Genomic DNA, 23,985 nt, shown 5'->3' on the forward strand with positions numbered 1-23,985 from the left:
ACAAAGCGTATTAAATGGCAGTTTTGAGTCAATAGTGCATTTAATGTCTTAAACTTTTTTTTTTTTTTTTTGGCCGTGACACGCAGCATGAAGGATCTTAGTTCCCTGACCAAGGATTGAACCCATGCCCCCTGCATTGGGAGCATGGAGTCTTAGCCACTGGACTGCCAGGAAAGTCTCATTGAACACTTTAAATTTCTTCTCTCCCCATCTTGTTTTTGGGTAGAATTGTTTCCCAAAGAAAACCACTCCTTGATCTTGGCTCTCTGGTCAGAATTTTGTGCACTCTGTAACACCTTGGGTCATGGTAGTCCAATTTTCCTAGTAACTTTGCTAATATGCTGTGAACACATGAAAAACTTGAAAAACTTCAGTAAGTATTGTATATGATACTAAGTTGTGAATTAGTGGGACTTATGATGTAACAACATATCCACATTTGACTCAATTACAAGCACTGAAATTGAAGCTGTGATCAAAAATCTCCCAAAAAACAAAAGCCCAGGACCAAATGGCTTCATAGGAGAATTCTATCAAAGAATTAGAGAAGATCTAATGGCTATCCTTCTAAAACTCTTTCAAAAAATTGGAAGGAACACTTCAAACTCATTCTATGAGGCCACCATCACCCTGATACCAAAACCAAAGACAACACAAAAAAAGAAAACTGCAGGCCAATATCACTGATGAATATAGATGCAAAAATCCTCAACAAAATTTTAGCAAACTGAGTTCAGCAACACATCAAAAAGCTCATATACCATGATCAAGTTGGGTTTATGCCAGGGACACAAGGATTCTTCAATATACACAAAGGAATCAATATGATATGCTATATTAACAAATTGAAAGATATAAACCACATGATAATCTCAATAGATGCAGGAAAAGCCTTTAACAAAATTTAGTACCCATTTATGATTAAAACTTTTCAAAAATGGGCATATAAGGAACCTACCTCAACATAGTAAAGGCCATATATGATAAGCCTACAGCAAACATTATTCTCAATGTGAAAAACTGAAAGCATTGCCCCTAAGATCAGAAACAAGACAAGGGTGTCCACTTTCACCACTATTATTCAACATAGTTCTGGATGTCTAGCTACTGCAATCAGAGAATAAAAAGAAATAAAAGGAATGCAGATTGGAAATGAAGAAGTAAAGCTCTCAGTTTGCAGATGACATGATACTGTACATAGAAAACCCTAAAGATAGTATAGAAAATTACTAGAGCTAATCAATGAATTTAGCAAAGTTGCAGGATACAAAATCAATACACACAAATCACTTTCATTTCTATATACTAACAATAAAAAATCAGAAAGAGAGATTAAGGAATCAATCCCATTCACCACTGCAACAAAAGAATTAAATATCTAGGAATAAACTTGCCTAAGGAGATGAAAGGACTGTACACAGAAAATTATAAGACACCAACGGAAGAAATCAAATATGACATAAACAGATGGAGAGATATTCCATGTTCCTGGGTAAGAAGAATTAATATTGTGAAAATGACTATACTACCAAACACAATCTACAGATTCAATGCAATCCCTGTCTAATTACCAATGGCATTTTTCACAGAACTAGAACAAAAAATTTCACAATTCATATAGAAACACAAAAGACCCCGAATAGCCAAAGCAGTCCTGAGAAATAGAATGGAGCTGAAGGAATTAACCTTCCTGACTTCAGGTTATACTACAAAGCTACAGTCATCAAGACAATATGGTACTGGCACAAAAACAGAAATATAGACCAATGGGACAAGATAGAAAGCCCAGAAACAAATCCATGCACCTATGGGCACCTTATTTTTGACAAAGGAGACAAGAATATACAATGGAGCAAAGACAAAATCATCAGTAAATGGTGCTGGGAAAACCGGACAGCTACATGTAAAAGAATGAAATCAGAACACTTCCTAACACCATACACAAAGATAAACCAAAATGGGTTAAAGACCTGAATGTAAGACCAGAAACTATAAAACTCTTAGAGGAAAACATAGGCAGAACACTCAATGACATAAATCAAAGCAAGATCCTATAAGACCCACCTCCTAGAGTAATGGAAATAGAAACAAAAGTAAACAAGTGGGACCTGATTAAGTTTAAAAGCTTTTGTACAGCAAAGGAAACTATAAGCAAGGTGAAAAGACAACCCTCAGAATGGGAGAAAGAAAGAAAGTGAAGTCACTCAGTTGTGCCCAGCTCTTTGCAACGCCACGGACAGTAACCTGCACCAAGCTCCTCCATCCACGGGATTTTCTAGGCAAGAGTACTGGAGTGGGTTGCCATTTTCTTCTCCAGGGAATCTTTCCAAACCAGGGATCAAACCCAGGTCTCCTGCATTGTAGACAGACGCTTTACCGTCTGAGCCACCAGGGAAGTCATACAAATGAAACAACTGACAAAGGATTAATTTCCAAAATATACAAGCAGATCATACAACTGAATGCCAGAAAAACAAACAACCCAATCAAAGAGTGGGAAAAAGACCTAAACAGACATTTCTCCAAAGAAGACATACAGATGGCTAACAAACACATTAAAAGATGCTCAACATTGTTCATTATTAGAGAAATGCAAATCAAAACCACAATGAGATGTCACCTCACACTGGTCAGAATGGCCATCATCAAAAAGTCTACAAACAATAAATTCTGGAGAGGGTGTTGAGAAAAGGGAACGCTCTTGCACTGTTGGTGGGAATGTAAACTGATACAGCCACTATGGAAGATGGTATGGAGATTCCTTCAAAAACTAGGAGTAAAACCACCGTATGACCCAGCAATCCCACTCCTAGGCATATACCCTGAGGAAACCAAAATTGAAAAAGACATGTGTATTCCATTGTTCATTGCAGCACTATTACAATAGCTAGAACATGGAAGCAACCTAGATGTCCATTGACAGATGAATGGATAAAGTTGTGGTACATATACACAATGGAATATTACTCAGCCATAAAAAGGAACACATTTCAGTCAGTTCTGATGAGGTGGATGAACCTAGAACCTACTATACAGAGTGAAGTGAGTCAGAAAGAGAAAGATAAATATCGTATTCTAATGCACATATATGGAATCTAGAAAAATGGTACTGAAGAATTTATTTACAGGGAGATACCCCTCGTCCAAGGTAAGGAGCAATGGCTGCGCTTTGCTGGAGCAGCCGTGAAGAGATACCCCATGCCTAAGGTAAGAGAAACCCAAGTAAGATGGTAGGTGTTGCAAGAGGGCATCAGAGGTCAAACACACTGAAACCATACTCACAGAAAACTAGTCAATCTAATCACACTAGGACCACAGCCTTGTCTAACTCAAAGAAACTAAGCCATGCCCGTGGGGCAACCCAAGACGGGCAGGTCATGGTGGAGAGATTTGACAGAATGTGGTCCACTGGAGAAGGGAATGGCAAACCACTTCAGTATTCTTGCCTTAAGAACCCCATGAATGGTACGAAAAGGCAAAATGATAGGATACTGAAAGAGAAACTCCCCAGGTCAGTAGGTGCCCAATATGCTACTGGAGATCAGTGGAGAAATAACTCCAGAAAGAATGAAGGGATGGAGCCAAAGCAAAAAGAATACCCAGCTGTGGATGTGACTGGTGATAGAAGCAAGGTCCGATGCTGTAAAGAGCAATATTGCATAGGAACCTGGAATGTCAGGTCCATGAATCAAGGCAAATTGGAAGTGGTCAAACAAGAGATGGCAAGAGTGAATGTCAACATTCTAGGAATCAGTGAACTGAAATGGACTGGAATGGGTGAATTTAACTCAGATGACCATTATATCTACTACTGCGGGCAGGAATCCCTCAGAAGAAATGGAGTGGCCATCATGGTCAACAAAAGAGTCCGAAATGCAGTACTTGGATGCAATCTCAAAAACAACAGAATGATCTCTGTTCGTTTCCAAGAAAAACCATTCAATATCACGGTAATCCAAGTCTATGCCTCAACCAGTAACGCTGAAGAAGCTGAAGTTGAACGGTTCTATGAAGACCTACAAGACCTTTTAGAACTAACACCCAAAAAAGATGTCCTTTTCATTATAGGGGACTGGAATGCAAAAGTAGGAAGTCAAGAAACACCTGGAGTAACAGGCAAATTTGGCCTTGGAATACGGAATGAAGCAGGGCAAAGACTAATAGAGTTTTGCCAAGAAAATGCACTGGTCATAACAAACACCCTCTTCCAACAACACAAGAGAAGACTCGACACATGGACATCACCAGATGGTCAACACCGAAATCAGATTGAGTATATTCTTTGTAGCCAAAGATGGAGAAGCTCTATACAGTCAGCAAAAACAAGACCAGGAGCTGACTGTGGCTCAGACCATGAACTCCTTATTGCCAAATTCAGACTGAAATTGAAGAAAGTAGGGAAAACCACTAGACCATTCAGGTGTGACCTAAATCAAATCCCTTATGATTATACAGTGGAAGTGAGAAATAGATTTAAGGGCCTAGATCTGATAGAGTGCCTGATGAACTATGGAATGAGGTTCGTGACATTGTACAGGAGACAGGGATCAAGACCATTCCCATAGAAAAGAAATGCAAAAAAGCAAAATGGCTGTCTGGGGAGGCCTTACAAATAGCTGTGAAAAGAAGAGAAGTGAAAAGCAAAGGAGAAAAGGAATGATATAAACATCTGAATGCAGAGTTCCAAAGAATAGCAAGAAGAGATAAGAAAGCCTTCTTCAGCGATCAATGCAAAGAAATAGAGGAAAACAACAGAATGGGAAAGACTAGGGATCTCTTCAAGAAAATCAGAGGTACCAAAGGAACATTTCATGCAAAGATGAGCTCCATAAAGGACAGAAATGGTATGGACCTAACAGAAGCAGAAGATATTAAGAAGAGATGGCAAGAATACACAGAAGAACTGTACAAAAAAGAGCTTCACGACCCAGATAATCACGATGGTGTGATCACTCACCTAGAGCCAGACATCCTGGAATGTGAAGTCAAGTGGGCCTTAGGAAGCATCACTATGAACAAAGCTAGTGGAGGTGATGGAATTCCAGTTGAGCTATTCCAAATCCTGAAAGATGATGCTGTGAAAGTGCTGCACTCAATATGCCAGCAAATTTGGAAAACTCAGCAGTGGCCACAGGACTGGAAAAGGTCTGTTTTCATTCCAATCCCAAAGAAAGGCAATGCCAAAGAATGCTCAAACTACCGCACAATTGCACTCATCTCACACGCTAGTAAAGTAATGCTCAAAATTCTCCAGGCCAGGCTTCAGCAATATGTGAACTGTGAACTTCCTGATGTTCAAGCTGGTTTTAGAAAAGGCAGAGGAACCAGAGATCAAATTGCCAACATCTGCTGGATCATGGAAAAAACAAGAGAGTTCCAGAAAAACATCTATTTCTGCTTTATTGACTATGCCAAAGCCTTTGACTGTGTGGATCACAATAAACTGTGGAAAATTCTGAAAGAGATGGGAATACCAGACCACCTGATCTGCCTCTTGAGAAATTTGTATGCAGGTCAGGAAGCAACAGTTAGAACTGGACATGGAACAACAGACTGGTTCCAAATAGGAAAAGGAGTTCGTCAAGGCTGTATATTGTCACCCTGTTTATTTAGCTTCTATGCAGAGTACATCATGAGAAACGCTGGACTGGAAGAAACACAAGCTGGAATCAAGATTGCTGGGAGAAATATCAATAACCTCAGATATGCAGATGACACCACCCTTATGGCAGAAAGTGAAGAGGAACTCAAAAGCCTCTTGATGAAAGTGAAAGTGGAGAGTGAAAAAGTTGGCTTAAAGCTCAACATTCAGAAAATTAAGATCATGGCATCCGGTCCCACCACTTCATGGGAAATAGATGGGGAAACAGTGGAAACAGTGTCAGACTTTATTTTTCTGGGCTCCAAAATCACTACAGATGGTGACTGCAGCCATGAAATTAAAAGATGCTTACTCCTTGGAAGGAAAGTTATGACCAACCTAGATATCATATTCAAAAGCAGAGACATTACTTTGCCAACAAAGGTTCGTCTAGTCAAGGCTATGGTTTTTCCTGTGGTCATGTATGGATGTGAGAGTTGGACTGTGAAGAAGGCTGAGCGTCGAAGAATTGATGCTTTTGAAGTGTGGTGTTGGAGAAGACTCTTGAAAGTCCCTTGGACTGCAAGGAGATCCAACCAGTCCATTCTGAAGGAGATCAGCCCTGGGATTTCTTTGGAAGGAATGATGCTAAAGCTGAAACTCCAGTACTTTGGCCACCTCATGCGAAGAGTTGATTCATTGGAAAAGACCCTGATGCTGGGAGGGATTGGGGGCAGGAGGAGAAGGGGACGACAGAGGATGAGATGGCTGGATGGCATCACTGACTCGATGGACGTGAGTCTGAGTGAACTCCGGGAGTTGGTGATGGACAGGGAGGCCTGGAGTGCTGCGATTCATGGGGTCGCAGAGAGTCGGACATGACTGAGCAACTGATCTGATCTGATCTGAACGGAGAAACAGACATAGAGAACAGATTTATGGAGATGGGGAGAGGGGAGGAGAGGGCGAGATGTATGGAAAGAGTAACATGGAAACATATTACCATATGTAAAATAGATAGCCAACAGGAATTTTCTGTATGGCCCAGGGGTTCTGTATCAACCTAGAGGGGTGGGATGGGGAGGGAGATGGGAGGAAGGTTCAAAACGGAGGGGATATATGTATACCTATGGCTGATAAGAGTCGGACACGACTGAGCGACTTCTCTTTCACTTTTCACTTTCATGCATTGGAGAAGGAAATGGCAAGCCACTCCAGTGTTCTTGCCTGGAGAATCCCAGGGACGGGGGAGCCTGGTAGGCTGCCGACTGAAGCGACTTAACAGCAGCAGCATGGCTGATTCATGTTGAGGTTTGACAGAAAACAACAAAATTATGTAAAGCAATTTTCCTTCAATAAAGAAATAAACTAAAAAAGTTTCCCCCCACGTTTTCTGAGCGTTAGAGCTTTTTGTCTGTCTGTTCGTTCACTGCACTGGGTCTTCAATGCTGTGCCCGGGCTTTCTTTAGTTGCACTGAGCAGGGGCTACTCTGTAGTTGCAGTTTATTGCGGAACACAGGCTCTAGGCAGGCAGAATCAGTAGTTGAGGTTTGTGTACTCTAGAGGACAGGCTCAGGAGTGGAGTGCAGGCTTACATGCTCCACAGCATGTGGGATCTTCCCAGACCAGGGGTCAAACCCATGACCTCTGCATGGCAGGTGGATTCTTAATGACTGGACCACCAGGGAGGTCTCTACTTGTGTACTGTTCGTGCTAATGATATGTTGGGGCAGTCAGAACTGGGTTTTCCATGGCTTCAAGCACCAGAATGAAGGGCTTGGACTTGCTCTACAGAGCACTGGGAAGCAGGGGCAAACCAGAGAATCTTAGCAGACCTGGGTGGATGACTAGGAATTGAAGGCTGGGACAGGTTATATAGTTAAAGCTATGGTTTTTCCAGTAGCCATATATGGATGTAAGAGTTGGACCATAAAGAAGGCTGAGTACCGAAGAATTGATGCCTTCGAACTGTAGTGCTGGAGGACTCTTGAGTGTCCCATTGACTGCAAGGAGGTCAAACCAGTCAATCCTAAAGGAAATCAATCCCGAATATTCATTGGAAGGACTGAAGCTGAAGCTTCAATGCTTTGGGCCACCTAATTCGAAGAACTGACTCACTGGAAAAGACCCTGATGTTGGGAAAGATTGAAGGCAGGAGGAGAAGGGTTCAGCAGAGGATGAGATGGTTGGATGACATCACTGACTCAATGGAAATGAGTTTGAGCAAACTCTGGGAGATGGTGAAGGACAGGGAAACCTGGTGGGCTACAGTCCATTGGGTCGCAAAGACTCAGCTATGACTGAGCAACTCAACAACCACAACAGACACTGCCCAAAGACCTGAGAATCTCTCTGGTTTGCAATTTTCTGAGAAGCCAGCTGCTAATCAGACTGTCCTACAAACATCTTAATCCCCGCGTAGCTCACTCATTCCTCCCTGGGGAGTTACTCCAGGGCAGACCTTGACTGGCTCCATCGCAGGACCGCTCCGCGCCTCACACAAAGGGACCCTTTGCGCACCCAAAAGGGAACGCGGTCTGCAGAACGTTGCTGCAGTTCAGGCTGTGGCCACGCGGGGACAGTAGTGTCAAGGTCAAAAGTCTGAGAAAGGCGCCTGGCTTTCCGGCGGCTGCAGGGAATCAAGCTGCGAGCTTGAGGTCAAGACTTCAGGCTTTTTGTAAATGAGTTTGGGGGAAACCACCAGGATCCGGTTTTTTCCCACCTGCCATACCCACCAAGTAGCTGTGTCTCACAGCCCAGCAGCTGGTGGAAGTTACTCAAAACCTATTAGTTTCACCTCTGCTCCGAATTCTCCTTGGCACCCACCTCACTGGGGGAATCTCTCTTCCCTGCAGCCCCCAAACCCCACCACACCGCATATTCGTTTCCTCCCACTTTTCCCCTTGCTCCACCTGCTCCAGCCACACTGGCTTTTGGGTTCCTCAAATCAGACTCATAACAGTGTTTGATTTGCGGCAGCTTTGATGCCTAGAAAAACCCACTTTGTGGTCACTTTGTAAACATATAATTTAAATCATACCTTTAGAAACAAGAGTTTCCTTTAAGTGTTCAGTTCCAAAGATAGCTATCATGTTACTTATACACCTGTCAAAGTGGACTATCATTTTCAAAGAGGTCAGTGAGTGCATCTTTGAGTCCATTCAGAAGTGCAGTGAATTGAAATCTCTTAAATATTGTAGATAACATTTATACAACATAGTATATTTTAATTCTTTCATCTTAAATGCCTCCACCAAGCAAATGTGTCTGAAATCCTTAGCAGCTGTTACAAATCTAAAAATTAAACATATACAGGGGTTTAAAATGTCTTTTTAAACATTCTGATAATTCTTCTAAAGTCAGTCAGATTATCATATCACTTTTTTAATGTTTATTTATCATTGGCTGTGCTGGGTCTTCGATGCTGCATGGGCTTTTCTCTAGGTGCTTCAAGCAGGGGCTACTCTCTATTTGCCATGTGCTGGCTTCTCATTGCAGTGGCTTCTCTTCTTTGGGAGCATGGGCTCTAGGGCACGAGGGCTTCAGTAGCTGCAGCATGTGGGCTCAGTGCTTGCGGCTCCCAGGCTCTAGAGCACAGGCTCAACAGTTTTGTGGCACACAGGCTTAGTTGCCCCGTGGCATGTGGGATCTTCCCGGATCAGGGATCCAACTTGTGTCTCCTGCATTGGGAGGTGGATTGTTCACTGAGCCACCAGGAAAACCCTCATCCCACTTTTGTTATCACAATGCTCCTCTCCCTCTGATCATCCACAGCTGCATAGAGCCCCCACCTGCTGATTTCCTGTGGTAGTGGGTCAGGATTGGGCTTCCCTGGTGGCTCACACGGTAAAGAATCTGCCTGTAATGCAGGAGACCTGGGTTCGAAACCTGGATTGGGAAAATCAGTTGGAGAAGGACATAGCAACCCACTCCAGTATTCCTGCTGTAGAGAATTCCATGGACAGAAGAGCCCGGCAGACAGTCCATGGGGTCGCAAAGATTTAGCTCAAAACCTCCCTTTCCTTGGGCTTCCTTGGTGGCTCAGACAGTAAAGAATCCTCCCACATTACAGGAGACCAGGGTTCCATCCCTGGGTTGGGAAGATCCCCTGTAGAAGGGAATGGCAACCCACTTCAATATTCTTGCCTGGAGAATTCCATGGACAGAGGTGGGCTACAGCCCATGGGGCCTCAAAGAATCTGAAGGGACTTAGCATCCACACAGTCCCTTTCATTCCACCTGCCTTCCACACCAGGGTAAATTCGATGCTTAGGTTCCTCTGTTGGCCATCTTTGAAATTTTCCTGCAATATACTTGCCTCTTTATTTCTTTTTCCACCAACTGTAATTGCTTTTGCTGTTCCAATGGGGTAATATCATAAGTGTTTTTCAAGGCACTTCTTACATGCCAGGCACTCCACAGTATCTCTATACAGATTCACCCATTCAGTACCCGCAACAACCACAATCAAATCTCAGACAGGTACCCTTACTCTCCCCATTTTGAAGAGGAGAAACTGGGGCCCAGAAAGGTTAAGACATTCTCTCCAGGTTACAGAGCTTTGCAAGCAGCAGAACCTGAGCTGCCTCCATTTACTTTTATTTTTTGTTTTGAATCTCATGGGAGATGAGTAAGTTATTTCCCCTGTGGTTGTAGCTGAGGTTTATCAGAACTCACCCAGTGTACACTTCAGACTTGTACATATCATTGTATGCAAATTTCACATCAAAGAGAAGAACTGTAAGCCAATATCAAGCTTGAGTTAATGGTATAAGCACTGAAACCATGGCAGGGAAGTGTGCAGAAGTCTCCAACATACTAAAACAGGTTAAAAGTAAGGTGGATGAGTGAATGGATGGTGAGATAGATATTAAAGTGTGCTAAGTAGCTTCATTTGTGTCTGACTCTTTGCGACCCCATGGACTATAGCCCACCAGGCTCCTCTGTCAATGGACTTTCCCAGGCAAGAATACTGGAGTGAGTTGCCATTTCATTCTCCATGGGGGTCTTCCCGACCCAGGGATCAAACCCATCTCCTGCATTAGCAGCCAGGTTCTTTACCGCCAGTGCCACCTGGGAAGCTCCCAGATATTACAGCAAATATATTCAAATGTTAATTGCTGTTTCTAGGAGCAGGTGTGTGGGCGTTTGCTGGACAATTCCTTCAACTTTGCTGTGTGCTTGAAATATTTCAGAATACGATGCTGGGACCTCTGTCCTGCGTTCCTCACAGGAGAACCTGTCTTCTCCCATCCAGACAAGCAAAAAGACACTCACACTCAATGTATCCACACTTGGGTTTGTCCAGTTCCCCCAGAATGGTTCCTCTCCCTAAGTTTCTTCCTTGGCACTGAGTTCCCAAGAGTTAGGGGTTGTCAGAGATTCCCCCATCTCACCACTGGGATCCAAGATCTCCCTTAGGGTGGCCAACTGTACTTCTGGCTTACCCAAGACTGAGGGAGTTCCTGGGATGTAGGACTCCCTGTGTTAAATCAGAAAAGCCTCAGGCAAATGGGCATGAGTTGGTCCCCTAACCTCTCATTCCTGCCTCTTAAACATGGTGAGTGAAAGTGAAAGAAAGTGAAGTCGCTCAGTCGTGTCCGACTCTTTGCGACCCCATGGGCTGTAGCCTACCAGGCTCCTCTGTCCATGGGATTTTCCAGGCAATAGTCCTGGAGTGGATTGCCATTTCCTTCTCCAGGGGATCTTCCCAACCCAGGGATTGAACCCGGGTCTCCCACATTGTAGACAGACGCTTTACCGTCTGAGCCACCAGGGAAGTCCCTTAAACATGGTAGGTTTATACAAATTGCCACTGCCCTTTGTGCTTAGTCGCTTCAGTTGTGTCTGACTTTGCGACTCTATGGACTAGAGCCCGCCAGGCTTCTCTGTCCATGGGATTCTCCAGGCAAGAATACTGGAGTGGGTTGCCGTGCCCTCCACCAGGGGATTTTCCCGACGCAGGGATCAAACCTGGGTCTCATGTCTCCTGCTTTGGCAAGCAGGTTCTTTACCACTAGGGCCACCTGGAAGCCACTGCCATAGTCAATAATACATACAATAGTGATGATGATAATAACAAACAGTGGCCGCTGGCTTATCGCAAGAGCTGGCTATGGACAAGTTCCTCTTCTGCACGTTCCATGTGGCAGGACCTGTGATGCACACGACACTCAGTGTTGAACATCGCCTGTGTGAAAGATGAAAAAGCCAGGCACAGAGAGGTAAAGCCCCAGCCCACCATCACACTGCTGACCAACAACAGGTGAGCTGGAGTCTGAACTCAGGCAGACGGCTCAGCCACCTCCAAACAGCTATCCTGGAGAGCTGACTCGAACATACCAGCTGCCTGAGGTTGGGGGTGAGGGTCCCCCTCACTGTAGACTCACCTTCTGTCAACAATTGTCTGTGTTCTCATCAGAATGGTTATTTAGGTAAATGCTGTTTTCCTGGATAAACAAAATCTTTATTAGCTTATCGTTTTTAAAGATGAATTCAATAAAGAAATTAATAAGGTAGAAGTTAATAATTCCCCAAGGCACCCATCTCCAGAAGATTCCGCTCTTAAACTGGTTCCTGTGGGCACCAGAATTATTTCTTCTTGGTGAGCAGCAACCAAGCGCTTGTAGTTTTCTATCAAGATACAGTGTGACAGGGACTTCCCTGGTGGTCCAGTGGCTAAGAGTCCACACTCCCAATACAGGGGGCCTGGGTTTGATCCCTGGTCAGGGAACTAGATCCTACATGCTGCAACTAAAACCTGGCACAATGAAATAAATAAAGAAAAAAGTATATATAAAGGTGTGAAAGTGTTAGTCATTTAGTCATGTCCAACTCTTTGTGACCCCATGGACTGAAGCCACCAGGCTCGTCTGTACATGGAATTCTCTAGGCAAGAATACTGGAGTGAGTTGGCATTTCCTTCTCCAGGTGATCTTCCCAAGCCAGGGATCGAACACAGCTTTCCCGCATTGCAGGCAGACTCTTTACCCACTGAGCCACCAGGGAAGCCCTTATTAAAGGTATAGCATGATAAATAATAGATAGGTAGATAGATAGATGGGCTTCCCTGGTGGCTCAGTGGTGAAGAATCTGCCTGCCATGCAGGAGACATTTCTGGTCTGGGAAGATCCCCAGGAGAAGGAAATGACAACACAATCCAGTATTCCTGTCTGAGAATCCCACGGACAGAGGAACCTGGCAGGCTACAGTCCATGGGATCGCACGAGAGTCCAACACAATGGAGTGACTGAGCATGCACACATTCACAGATAAAACTCTAGACATCCCATGGACTGTAGCCCACCAGGTTCCTCTGTCCATTGGATTTCCCAGGCAAGAATACTGGAGTGGGTTGCCATTTCCTTCTCCAGAAATAGATAGATAGCATTAGTTAAATGGATATAGATAGATATAAACAGATACAGAGAAACAGATGATACAGATCTGTCTGTGACTTGCTTTTTCCTAGATTGATCTTATAAAAACACAGCTTGGCCCCTATCCTCCAAACCTATCGCCTTCCAAATCAAGCCCACACTCCATGGCTCCACACCCTTGTCCCTGGGACCCTTTTAGCCCCTGATCCCCACCTCCTGAAACCTCCCACCTCAGGCTCTCCTTACCACACATATCAGTCTGGTGCACTCCTCCCTCCGCTGACTCGTTCTTGTCAGAAGTAATGTTAACCCCATTCTCCCTTCTCCCCCATCAGGTGTAGATTTCTTGTCCACCCAGATCTGCTTTCGAGGGAATTCCTGGACTGAGGGTGGGAGGATACTTGACAGATTAGAGACTTGGGAGTAGGTGATGGGGGTGTGTGTTGAGTCCAGATGTCCGGGAGGCTTGAGGAAGTGGTATGGCATTGAAGTCAGGCACTCAAGGACAAGGAGGTGGGCAGAGAGTGGGCCAGAGGAAGGCACAGCAGGTGCAAAGGCCCTGAGGTAGAAATTTGTTTTGCTGTTTGGTCACTAAGTCATGTCCAACTCTTTGCATCTCCACTGACTGCAGCACGCCAGGCTTCCCTGGCCTTCACTGTCTCCCAGAATTTGCTCAGATTCATGTCCATTGAGTCAGTGATGCCATCCAACCATCTCATCCTCTGTCATCCCCTTCTCCTGCCTTCTATCTTTCCCAGCATCAGGGTCTTTCCAGTGAGTCAGCTCTTCACATCAGGTGGCCAAAGGATTGGAGTTTCAAGTTCAGCATCAGTCCTTCCAATGAATATTCAGGGTTGATGTCCTTTAGGATGGACTGGTTTGATCCAGGACTCTGGATCAAATCCACAGGACTCTCAAGAGTCTTCTCCAATACACTGTCTTTGGTGTGACTTGTGCCCTGTGGCCCAGACAGGAAGGAGATGCAAACAGTGACGTACTTCCAGGAGTCCTGGATTATGAAAAACGGCAACAACATTTGGGAATTCTCTGGTGGTCCAGTTGGTTAAGATTCCATGTGCTTCCAACACTGGGAGTGCGAGTTTGACCCTTGGTCGGGGAACTAAGATCCCATATGCCGTGCACCTTGGCCAAAAAATAAATGTTTAGATGAAGCAAGCTGTAAAGGGGTGGTTGTGCTGTGCTGTGTCGCTCAGTCGTGTCCGACTCTTTGCCACCCCATGAACTGCAGCCCTCCTGGTTCCTCTGTCCATGGAGATTCTCCAGGCAAGAGTACTGGAGGGGGTTGCCATGCCCTCCTCCAGGGGATCTTCCCAATCCAGGGATCAAACCCAGGTCTTCTGCATTGCAGGGAGATTCTTTACCATCTGAGCCACCAGGGAAGCCCTGGTAGTTAGTGGGGTGGTTAGTGGTAGGTGACACCAGGAAGGTTCGAGCAGACTGCACATTCAGACTGGAGGTAAAAACATGTTGTGCGAGGGTGTCCCCTTCTTCCACCTTTCCACTGATAATTCCTGAGCAGTTGCCATGTGGGCCCCAGATTCTAGATGCCAGAGAAATAGCAGCAAACATGACCGACTGAGACAGTTCTTATCGCCTCAGACCTCATTTGTCTGGGGAGACAGACTGAAAACAAGATAAGCAGAGTGTGGTTCAACAGGCAGTGATAAGGGCTATGGATAAAACTACAGCAGGATAAGAGGGATTCGGGATGGGGGTGGGAGGGGTGCTTTTCAGATGAGTTAAACGAACTTCAATACAGTAGAGAGGCAGCCACAGGGGTAGCTGGAGAAGGAAGGATCTTCTACGGAAATGGAACAGCAAGTGCCAAGGCTCTGAGGTCAGAGCGAGGGCTCCTATTCCAGGAAGGGAGGGTGAGAAAGCCAGAAGAGTGGTCAGACCTGCGGCAGAGCAGGCAGGGGAGGGCAGGGAGGAACTCAGCCATGGGATTGACGTTGCTGTTGGGAAGCAAGGCAGGAGTGGAGGGGGAAGGAGGCTCAGGGCCAAACCCTGATCCACCTCCACAGACAATCAGAACCAGCTCTGGGTTCCCTGGAGTAAACAGAGAGGAGTTTGCTCAGAACTCCAGAGGTGACCTGAAAGACCTAACTGAGGAGTCGCAAGTTTCTTTACACACTCCACACAAAGCCTGACTTATTTTCACGTGCATGTACTTTTGTGCTTTCTTTATTTAAAAGGTACAGAAAAATGTTTAGGTGCATGTTAACTTTTAAGAAACAAATGTTATTTTAAAACCTTTAAAAAACAAAAAAATTAAAAGATACAGAAAATGTTAACATTTGACAAGGTCAAAAAATGGTATCAATAGAACTTCCCTGGTGGTCCAGGGAAGGGCTCCAAGCTTCCACTGCAGGGTACACGGGTTCAATCCCTGGTCCAGGAACTAAGATCCCCACATGTCACATAGCAAAGCCCCTCAAAAAAATGCTATCAATTGCATCCTATTCTTCAGAAGAAAAATGTAGGCAGACAAAATTAATAATAAAAAAAAATACTGAATAGTGACTCTCTAGGCAGATGGGTAATCATTTCCCTTGTGCTTTTCAGTATTTTCCGATGTTTCTACAAAGACCACGTAATACGATAGGATAACAAATATTATAGTTTTGTGTGATCTCAAAAAATACAGAAAGAATAGAAGATAATCCTTCCAACAACCCAGACCTGCTACATGAAGAAGCAAATTTAACAATGGATTCTAGTTGCTTCCAATCATTTTGTTTTCCTTTTTTGTGAAAGGAAACAGTAGAGATAAATGTGAAGCCCCTTTTCTGGACACCCCTCCTTATCCCTGAGCCCCAATTCCATTCCCTTCCCTGTCTCCCCAGAAAAACAACCACTTCCCTAAATCTGGAGTGAGGTCTTTGTTTTCTGTTTACATTCAGGCTGCAGATATGTTAGGAGGAAGTCTGCTTTTATTCTACTGGCAAAATAACTAAGCACTTTTCAAGCAAAAATCCAAACAGTACCGAAGGTATGGGTTTCCCAGGTGGCGCAGTGGTAAGGAATCCAGCTGCTAGTGAAGGAGATGCAGGAGACATGGGTTCGATCCCTGGGTTGGGAAGATCCCCTGGAATAAGAAATGGCAACCCATTCCAGTATTCTTGCCTGGGAAATCCCATGGACAGAGAAGCCTGGCAGGCTACAGTCCCCGGTGTCCCAAAGAGTTGAACATGCCTGAGTGACTGAACACAGCACACACCACAGAAAGTATAAAATGGAAAGAGAATGCCCCACCCCATCCCCAAAGAATGGAATGTAATTAACAGCTAGAATATAAATTTCACCAGCACTTGGGGCCCAGCAGAGCAGGTTTTTCCTGATCTGTCTTGTTCCCTGCTGTGTCTATGGGTGGGTGGGGGGTACACCTGCTGGGCACACAGCAGGTGTTCAATGCATGTTGAATCAATGTTTAAGTTTCTTGGATCATGCCTATTTTCAAAATCAACTTTTTTATGTTGGCATAACTTTAGATTTACAGGAAAATTGCACCAAAAAAATTTAAAAAACAGTGCAAAGAGTTGCAACATACGTCTCACTGTTGCCTCAATGACTAGAGTCCAGTACATGTCACACCTGTAACCACTCCAGGATTGTTAGTTGTGTTACTATTCACAAAACTCTGAATGTCACCAGATTTTCCATGAGTGCCCCTTTTCTGGTCCAAGATCCCCATGTTCAGTTTGTCCTCCTGTTTCTTGGGGCTCCTCCAGTCTGTGGTACATGTTAGTCACTCAGTCGTGTCCAACTCTTAGGGACCCCATGGACTGTAATCTGCCAGGCTCCTCCGTCCAAGGAATTCTCCAGGCAAAAGTACTGGAGTGGGTAGCCATTCTCTTCTCCAGGGGATCTTCCTGACCCAGGATCCAACCCAGGTTTTCTGCACTGCAGGCAGATTCGTTACCGTCTGAGCCACCACCAGGGAAGCCCACAGTCCCTCAAAGCTTGCTTTTTCATGACTGGGCTATTTTTAAACCTGCAGAGTTCTAGGCAGGTTTTCTGTACAGTGGGTTTCCCAGGTGGTACAGTTGGTTAAGAATCCACTTGCCAATGCAGGTGAGGAAAGAGACTTGGGTTCCATCTCTCCATCAAGAAGATCCTCTGGAGAAGGGAATGACTACCCACTCCAGTCTTCTTGCCTGAAAAATTCCCTGGACAGAGGAGCCTGCAGGCTGTAGTCCCTAAGGTTGCAAAGAGTGGGACTTAGTGACAGAACAACCACCACCAGCTTCAAAAGGAGGCGGGAAGGGTCGTGTCCTAGCTCCTGGAGAGTGTTTCAACATAAATTATTTGCACCTCTAAGGAAGGTTGAACTCTCTGCCCTCACGCACAATTTAAAGACCAGGAAACTGAGGTTGAAGACGACAGACTTCCTCCCTCAAGGGTGACCGCAGTCCAGGACTGATGCCCCACCCAGCGCTGCGATAGGGGGGCCCTGGGCACCCCAAGTGTGTAGGTCCCAAGGGTGGAGATTCTGCCTACGTGGGGTGGGGGGCAGGGAAGGAAACCGGGACCCCGAGTCACTCTCCCGAGCTGCAGTGCAGCTCGGCCGGGTTTGGGCCGTCCTCCGGGGTGCAGTGCGTCACCCCCAGTTACAGAAGCGCTACCTGCGCCCCGGAGGCGTGGTGACGCGGGGTGACCCAGCAGGATCCCCGGGTGCGGCCGGCAGGTCCAGGAGGTCCAGGCTCCAGCGCTTCCGGCCGCCGGGGATCACCTGGGCCGCCCCCGGCCGCCGCGTCCTTTAAGCCCGGGCAGGCCCGACGGCGAGCACCCAGCATTCCCGCAGCTCAGCTCGCTCAGCCGCGCCTGGCCTTGACCCCGGGCCCCGCCGAAAGCAGGTGAGACCGCCCAGCGGGTGTAGACCGGAGGCCTCCACCCGGGGGAGTGGTCTCCGCCTAACCTCGTGACCCACTTCCTGTTTATCTGGGCTATGGGGTCGGGAGTGGGGGGGGCAAGCAGTCAGCCTGTGTCCTCAAGCCTGGGGATGGGAGCCCCCATCCACCGTCGCAAGGGGCTGTAGAGAGCCATCGTGAGTGCCTACGGGTCCATGGGGCCGGGGAGAAGGGAGGCAGGGAGGGGAGGGGCAGGTCAGATAGGCCTCAGGAGCAGCCTCCGAGGGTGTGAAGGTCAAAAGCCTGTGGTCACACGGCTGGTCACCAGCTCCCTCCTGCCTGTGTTCCTCCTGCAGGAAGCAGAGGCGTGAGGTGGAAGGGAAGATGTGGCCAGGACTTCCTGGAAACGGAGGCCCCTGCTGTTTAGGGGAGGGGGGTGACCCTGGGATTGGGGCTCACATTGGATGTGTCACACACACCTCACACACCGGACCCACAACTCAGCCGAGACACACAACACACACACACAGCTGGACTGGGGCGCAAGGCAAGGACACACCGGTCCTCGTCCCCCACACTCAGTTCCACTTGAGGATTCAGGCACGCCTCCCTGACACGCCACACAGGGCCCTGCTGGCGGTTCAGTGTCCACTGCCATGGGGACATAGGACAAGCACACAGCAGGCATGTGACCGAGGTAGGCACGCTTGGCTACACGCAGATAACAGTGAAGACACACCCAGACATGGGCAGACAAACACGTCCACTGAGGACACAGACACAGGGTGGGTGACTGGCTGGGAGGGGTGCACCGATAGAGCTCGGTGCACACTCGAGGGCCCATGACACAGACACGCTCCCCTGGGCAAACGCGGGGGCTGTGCGTGCAGCCGAGGCTGCCCTGGAGTGCCAGACCCCACCTCGATCCCGTGGCCAGCGCTGAGGAACTAACTCCCAGGCTCACATGACCCAAGGGGAGGGCTCCTGGAACCGAGGGGAGGGCTCCTGGAGAAACTGCCTCATCCTCTCTAATGATCCATTTCCGCCCCCCAGGAAATAAAGGCTCGGTGCCCAGCCGCTCTGCCCTGGAGCTCACTTGCCTCTCTGAGCCCCTAGGCAACTGGCTTGTGCCTCCTCCAGGGTGAGTGCTGGGCCCCTGCAAACCCAGCCCTCCTCACCCTGCCAGCTGGATCCTGCTTGCCCGCCCACTGACCCTCCCAGCCAGCTCTTGCCCTGAAGCCCTGGGAACTCAGGCACCAAGCCAGCCCTGCGGGGAGCCCGTCTCTTCCCCTCCCAGAACAGGGCGAGTAGGGGGTCTCAGGGTGGCCTGCTGCCCAAGCCCCAGACGCCTGTCTCTCCCCTCCCAGATGGACATGTGGACGGTGCTGCTCATCCTGCAAGCCTCGCTGGTGCTCCCCTGGGCTGCTGCCGCCACCACCCCCGCCCCCATGCTGCGCTTTGTCGCCGTGGGTGACTGGGGAGGGGTCCCCAACGCCCCATTCTACACAGCCCGGGAAATGGCCAATGCCAAAGAGATTGCCAGGACAGTGCAGATCCTGGGCGCAGACTTCGTTCTGTCCCTGGGAGACAATTTCTACTTCAGCGGTGTGCAGGATGTCAACGACAAGAGGTTTCAGGTGTGTGCCACTGGAGTGATGGGGGGAGGGCAATGCTTGGAGAAGCCTCTAGACCTTTTACTAGAGAGGGCAGAGCGACACTGACGGTTGTACACACTGAGAGCGCACAGCTTCTCCCTTGTTCCTGGCCCCCGAGTTGGTGGGAGCAGCCAGAGGCTGCTTGAACCAGGGGTGGGTGCTGCCCTTCTCTCTGCTGCAGGAGACCTTCGAGGATGTGTTCTCTGCCTCGCCGCTCCGCTCTGTGCCCTGGTACGTGCTGGCTGGCAACCATGACCATCTGGGGAACGTCTCAGCCCAGATCGCCTACTCCAGGGTCTCCAAGCGCTGGTGAGCCTGCCCCCTCCTGCCTCTCCTTCCCACCCCGCACCAGCCTCCTCCCTCAGGGGGGCAAAGAGGCCGACTGGCCAGAGCTGAGCCCCGGGTGTCTCCGCCCGAGATGGGCGCCTACCGCCTCCTCCGTACCATCCGCAGGAAGTTCCCCAGCCCTTACTACCGCCTGCGCTTCAAGATCCCCCGGTCCAACGTGTCCGTGGCCATCTTCATGCTGGACACCGTGACCCTGTGCGGCAACTCTGACGACTTTGCCAGCCAGCAGCCCGAGAGGCCCCGCAACTTGGCAATGGCCCGCACGCAGCTGGCCTGGCTCAAGAAGCAGCTGGCAGCGGCCAAGGAGGACTATGTGCTGGTGGCCGGCCACTACCCTGTGTGGTCTATCGCCGAGCACGGGCCCACCCACTGCCTGGTCAAGCAGCTGCTGCCACTGCTGACCGCGCACAAGGTCACCGCCTACCTATGCGGCCATGACCACAACCTGCAGGTGAGGGTCCCGAGGGTGGCCTGGGATCCTGGTAAGGGGAGGATGTCCCCAGCCTGGCCAGCCTACCTATGCGGCCACGACCACAACCTGCAGGTGAGGGTCCCGAGAGTGGCCTGGGATCCTGGTAGGGGAGGATGTCCCCAGCCTGGCCAGCGTGCCACATGGGGTGGCATTGGGACTCCTCCTGTTTGTGTTGTGTGCTCAGTCATATCCAACTCTTTGCAACTCTGTGGACTGTAGCCCGCGAGGCTCCTCTGTCCATGGGATTCTCTGGGCAAGAATGCTGGAGTGGGTTGCCATGCCCTCCTCCAGGGGATCTTCCCGACCCAGGGATCAAACCCCATCTCCTGTGTCTCCTGTGTTGGCAGGCAGCTTCTTTACCACTGAGCCACCTGGGAGTTCCCCTCCTGTTTGGGGGCCTCTCAGTTATCACTATCCCTCAAACTCTATGCTTGCTAACCAGAAAACAGCCTGAAGTTCCCTGAAAGCCCTCCCAGGGGTCCCTGTTGCCAGTTGCTTACCCAGATCAATATGCTCCCAGAGGTGAAGAAACTGGAGGCTTGGCGGGGGTGGCAAGGGGTGGGGGGCCAGGATTATGTTCCTTGCTCAAGGTGACTCTGTGGTGAAGGACAGACCTGACCCTGCACCCAAGACAGGTGGGCACCAAGTCCACAATCCACCTAACTGAGGGGCTGGGGGCTCCACTGACCCTGTGTCCTCTGTCCACAGTACCTTCAGGATGAGAATGGCTTGGGCTTTGTGTTGAGCGGGGCCGGGAACTTCATGGACCCCTCAAAGAAACACATGCGCAAGGTCCCCAACGGCTACCTGCGCTTCCACTACGGGGCCGAGAACTCCCTGGGTGGCTTCGCCTACATAGAGATCAGCCCCAAGGAGATGAGCGTCACTTACATTGAAGCCTCGGGCAAGTCCCTCTTCAAGACCAGGTTGCCGAGGCGAGCCAGGTCCGAGCATCAGCACCGCCGTGGGCTCCACGCTGGGGCCTGAGTGAGAAGGCGCCTCCCTGCCGGTGGGTGGATGGGTCCCACTGGGACACACACACACCCCCTCCCTACTCCCCCTGCCCATGGGCAGGCTTTCTCAGGAGCCCGTGGTGTGATGGCAGAGCAGGAAAGAGAAGGGCAGATGAGGAACATGTGACATAGATGCCCGTGCCTGAAAGAAACATGGACACATGTACGGGCCAGAGTGCCAGGCCCCATGACCGGGCTCGCCCAGCCTGAGTTCTGGGCACTGAGGGGCAAGGAGGGAGGGAGGCAGAGCTCTCCCCTGGATCAGGCATCCTTCTGTCACTGCTGAATAGACAATAAAAGAAAAACTTGCAAAGGCTGAACGTGTGTGTTGTGAGCATCTCTTTCCTTACCTCCCTGGCGAGATGCAATACTTGGGGTTGGAAAGGTTGGGGCTCCCCCACCATCCTTGCTCTGCACCTTCATCTCAGTCTCATCTGTAACTGATGGGCCTCATCTATAAGTATGATTTTAAGGCCAAACAGGAACTTAAATTCCTGGTGGTCCAGTGGTTAAGAATCTGCCTTCCTAACTCAGATGAGGAGAAATACTATATGACATCTCTTATTGTGTAATAAAAAAAAAAAATGATACACATGAACTTACAAAACAGAAAGAGATTCACAGACTTAGAAAAAGAACTTATGGTTGCCGGGAGTGAAGGGATAGTTAGGGAGTTTGGGATGGACATGTGCCCACTACTACATTGAAAGTGAATAACCACAAAGACCTACTGTGGAACTCGGATCAATATTATGTGTCAGCCTGCATGGGAGAGGAGTTTAAGGGAGAAGGGATACATGTATATGTATGGCCGAGTTCCTTCATTGTTCATCTAAAATTATCACAACATTGTTAACCAGCTATACCCCAATTCAAAATAAAAAGTTAAAAAAAGAAGAATCTGCTTTCCAGTGCAGGGGACATGGGTTCGATCTCTGCTGGGGAAACAGACCACCCCCCCCATGCTGTGGAGCAACTAAGTCTGCACGCACAACTACCCAGCAAGATCCTGAGTGCCTCAATAAGACCCTATGCAGCCAAATAAAGTAATTTTTTTAAAAAGACCAAATAGAAGGGTACAATATGAAGCACGCTTCCTCCTCCAGTGTGCTTTCCTTGCATAATAAAAAAAAAAACTCCCCTTTGTCACAAAGAGCATCTCCACATACACGCAGCTCTGCATGCATTCTATCTAGCCACAGGTCAAATGTTCTTATCAGAACATTCTTTTTTGCTCATTTCAATAGGGGATCAGTGCTATTCATACAGTTCTAAAATCTAAACTTTGTAGAAAGGGAAACTATCTCACCCACCTCATGTTTGTTCCTCCACCTTTCTAGAAAAGAAATAGTATTTTTATAAATGTCTTGGGCTTCCTTTGAGGATTTCTGTGTGCAAATAAAGGCAAACCTGAATGTTTTTTTCTCCCCTTTCCCATTTATCTGCACCTTGCTTTTTTTTTTTTTTTTTTTTTTTGGCTGTTCCTCAAGGCATGCGGGGTCTTTCTTGACAAAGAGCTATGCTTAGCTGTGTCCTCTGTCCATGGGGATTCGCCAGGCAAGAATACTGGATTGGGTTGCCATGCCCTCCTCCAGGGGATCTTCCCAACCCAGGGATTGAACCCAGTTCTCCCGCATTGCAGGTGGATTCTTCACCGTCTGAACCATCAGGGAAGCCCATGAATGCTGGAGTGGGTAACCTATCCCTTCTCCAGGGGAAGTTCCCAACCCAGGAATCGAACAATGCAGGGGTCTTCTGCATTGCAGGTGGATTCTTTACCAGCTGATCTACCAGGGGATCAAACCCGTGCCTCTGCAGTGGGGCTGTGCAGACTTTACCACTGGACCACCAGGGAAGTCCTTGAACCTTGCTCTTTTGGTTTTGATTTTGTTTTCTTTTTAAAATCAACTTCACTGAGTTCTTACGGACACATTTTAGAAGTGTGCAGTTCAGTAAGTTTAGACAAAGGCACACACTCCTAAACCCAATGCCACAATCAAGAAACAAGCATTTCCTGCACCTGCAAAGGTTTTCTTTTGCAATTTGCTCTTGCTGCCCATTGTACCTGGAGATCTGCCCACCAGCCCTCCAGGGAGCTTATTTCTGCTGCTACAGAGGCCCCACTGGGTGCCTGGCCCCATTGTCTGTCTACCAAGGAGTGCCCAAATGCCTTCAATAATTTTGCTGTCCTCAAATCATGCTGCCATAAATGAGCCTGCACATTTATTTCCTATGTATGCAGAAATGATTGTAGAATAAACAAGATACATTCCTAAGAGGAAGATTGCCCTGCTTTTTGACAGCCACGGATTTTCTGCCTTGTGTCACCAGCTCCTCGCTGGGGCCTACAGAAATTTTTTCCAGTCCTTCCCTCTCACCAACACAGCCACCGTGGACACCCCCGGACCCGTGCTTTTGTACATCTGTGCAAGTACGTATGGGGAAAACTTCCAGAATTATTTCAGAGCCTGTTCCTGCTAAAGAACGCTGCAAACGAAATGCTCACCCTGAACCAAAAGCTGCAGAGCAATGCACTTACTTCCCCTCCGGGCTTCTCAGTTGACTAAAATCCACCCACAAACAGCCTGACCCAGCCAGTCGCAGGAACTACATTCTTGACTCACCAACACCGCCCACTTCAGCTGCTATGGGCCAGGGACCCAATT

General features: G+C 48.1%; 1 protein-coding gene across 2 annotated transcripts; it reads left to right on the top strand.

Moving 5' to 3' along the window:
• The first annotated feature begins 17,692 nt into the window (after window positions 1-17,692).
• On the top strand, window positions 17,693-21,639 carry ACP5 (acid phosphatase 5, tartrate resistant). 2 transcript variants are annotated; one of them, XM_006063878.4, is made up of 6 exons: window positions 17,693-17,837; window positions 18,885-18,972; window positions 19,199-19,468; window positions 19,668-19,795; window positions 19,940-20,285; window positions 21,015-21,639. In XM_006063878.4, the coding sequence occupies exons 3-6, from the start codon at window positions 19,199-19,201 to the stop codon at window positions 21,291-21,293; spliced, it is 1,023 nt and encodes a 340-aa protein (XP_006063940.4). In that variant the 5' UTR covers window positions 17,693-17,837; window positions 18,885-18,972; the 3' UTR covers window positions 21,294-21,639. The 2 variants fall into 2 exon arrangements, with proteins under 2 accessions (XP_006063940.4, XP_006063939.4); XM_006063877.4 differs by lacking the exon at window positions 17,693-17,837 and adding an exon at window positions 17,882-18,028.
• The last annotated feature ends 2,346 nt before the right edge of the window (window positions 21,640-23,985 follow it).

Source organism: Bubalus bubalis, chromosome 9 (assembly GCF_019923935.1).
Source record: "Bubalus bubalis isolate 160015118507 breed Murrah chromosome 9, NDDB_SH_1, whole genome shotgun sequence".
NCBI classification, from domain to species: domain Eukaryota; kingdom Metazoa; phylum Chordata; class Mammalia; order Artiodactyla; family Bovidae; genus Bubalus; species Bubalus bubalis.

Coding starts and splice junctions, on each gene's coding strand:
- ACP5 (XM_006063878.4), top strand. CDS start 19,199: ATGGACATGTGGACGGTGCTGCTCATCCTGCAAGCCTCGCTGGTGCTC. Junction 19,469..19,667: donor TCAACGACAAGAGGTTTCAG/GTGTGTGCCACT, acceptor TCTCTGCTGCAG/GAGACCTTCGAGGATGTGTT. Junction 20,286..21,014: donor GCCATGACCACAACCTGCAG/GTGAGGGTCCCG, acceptor CTCTGTCCACAG/TACCTTCAGGATGAGAATGG.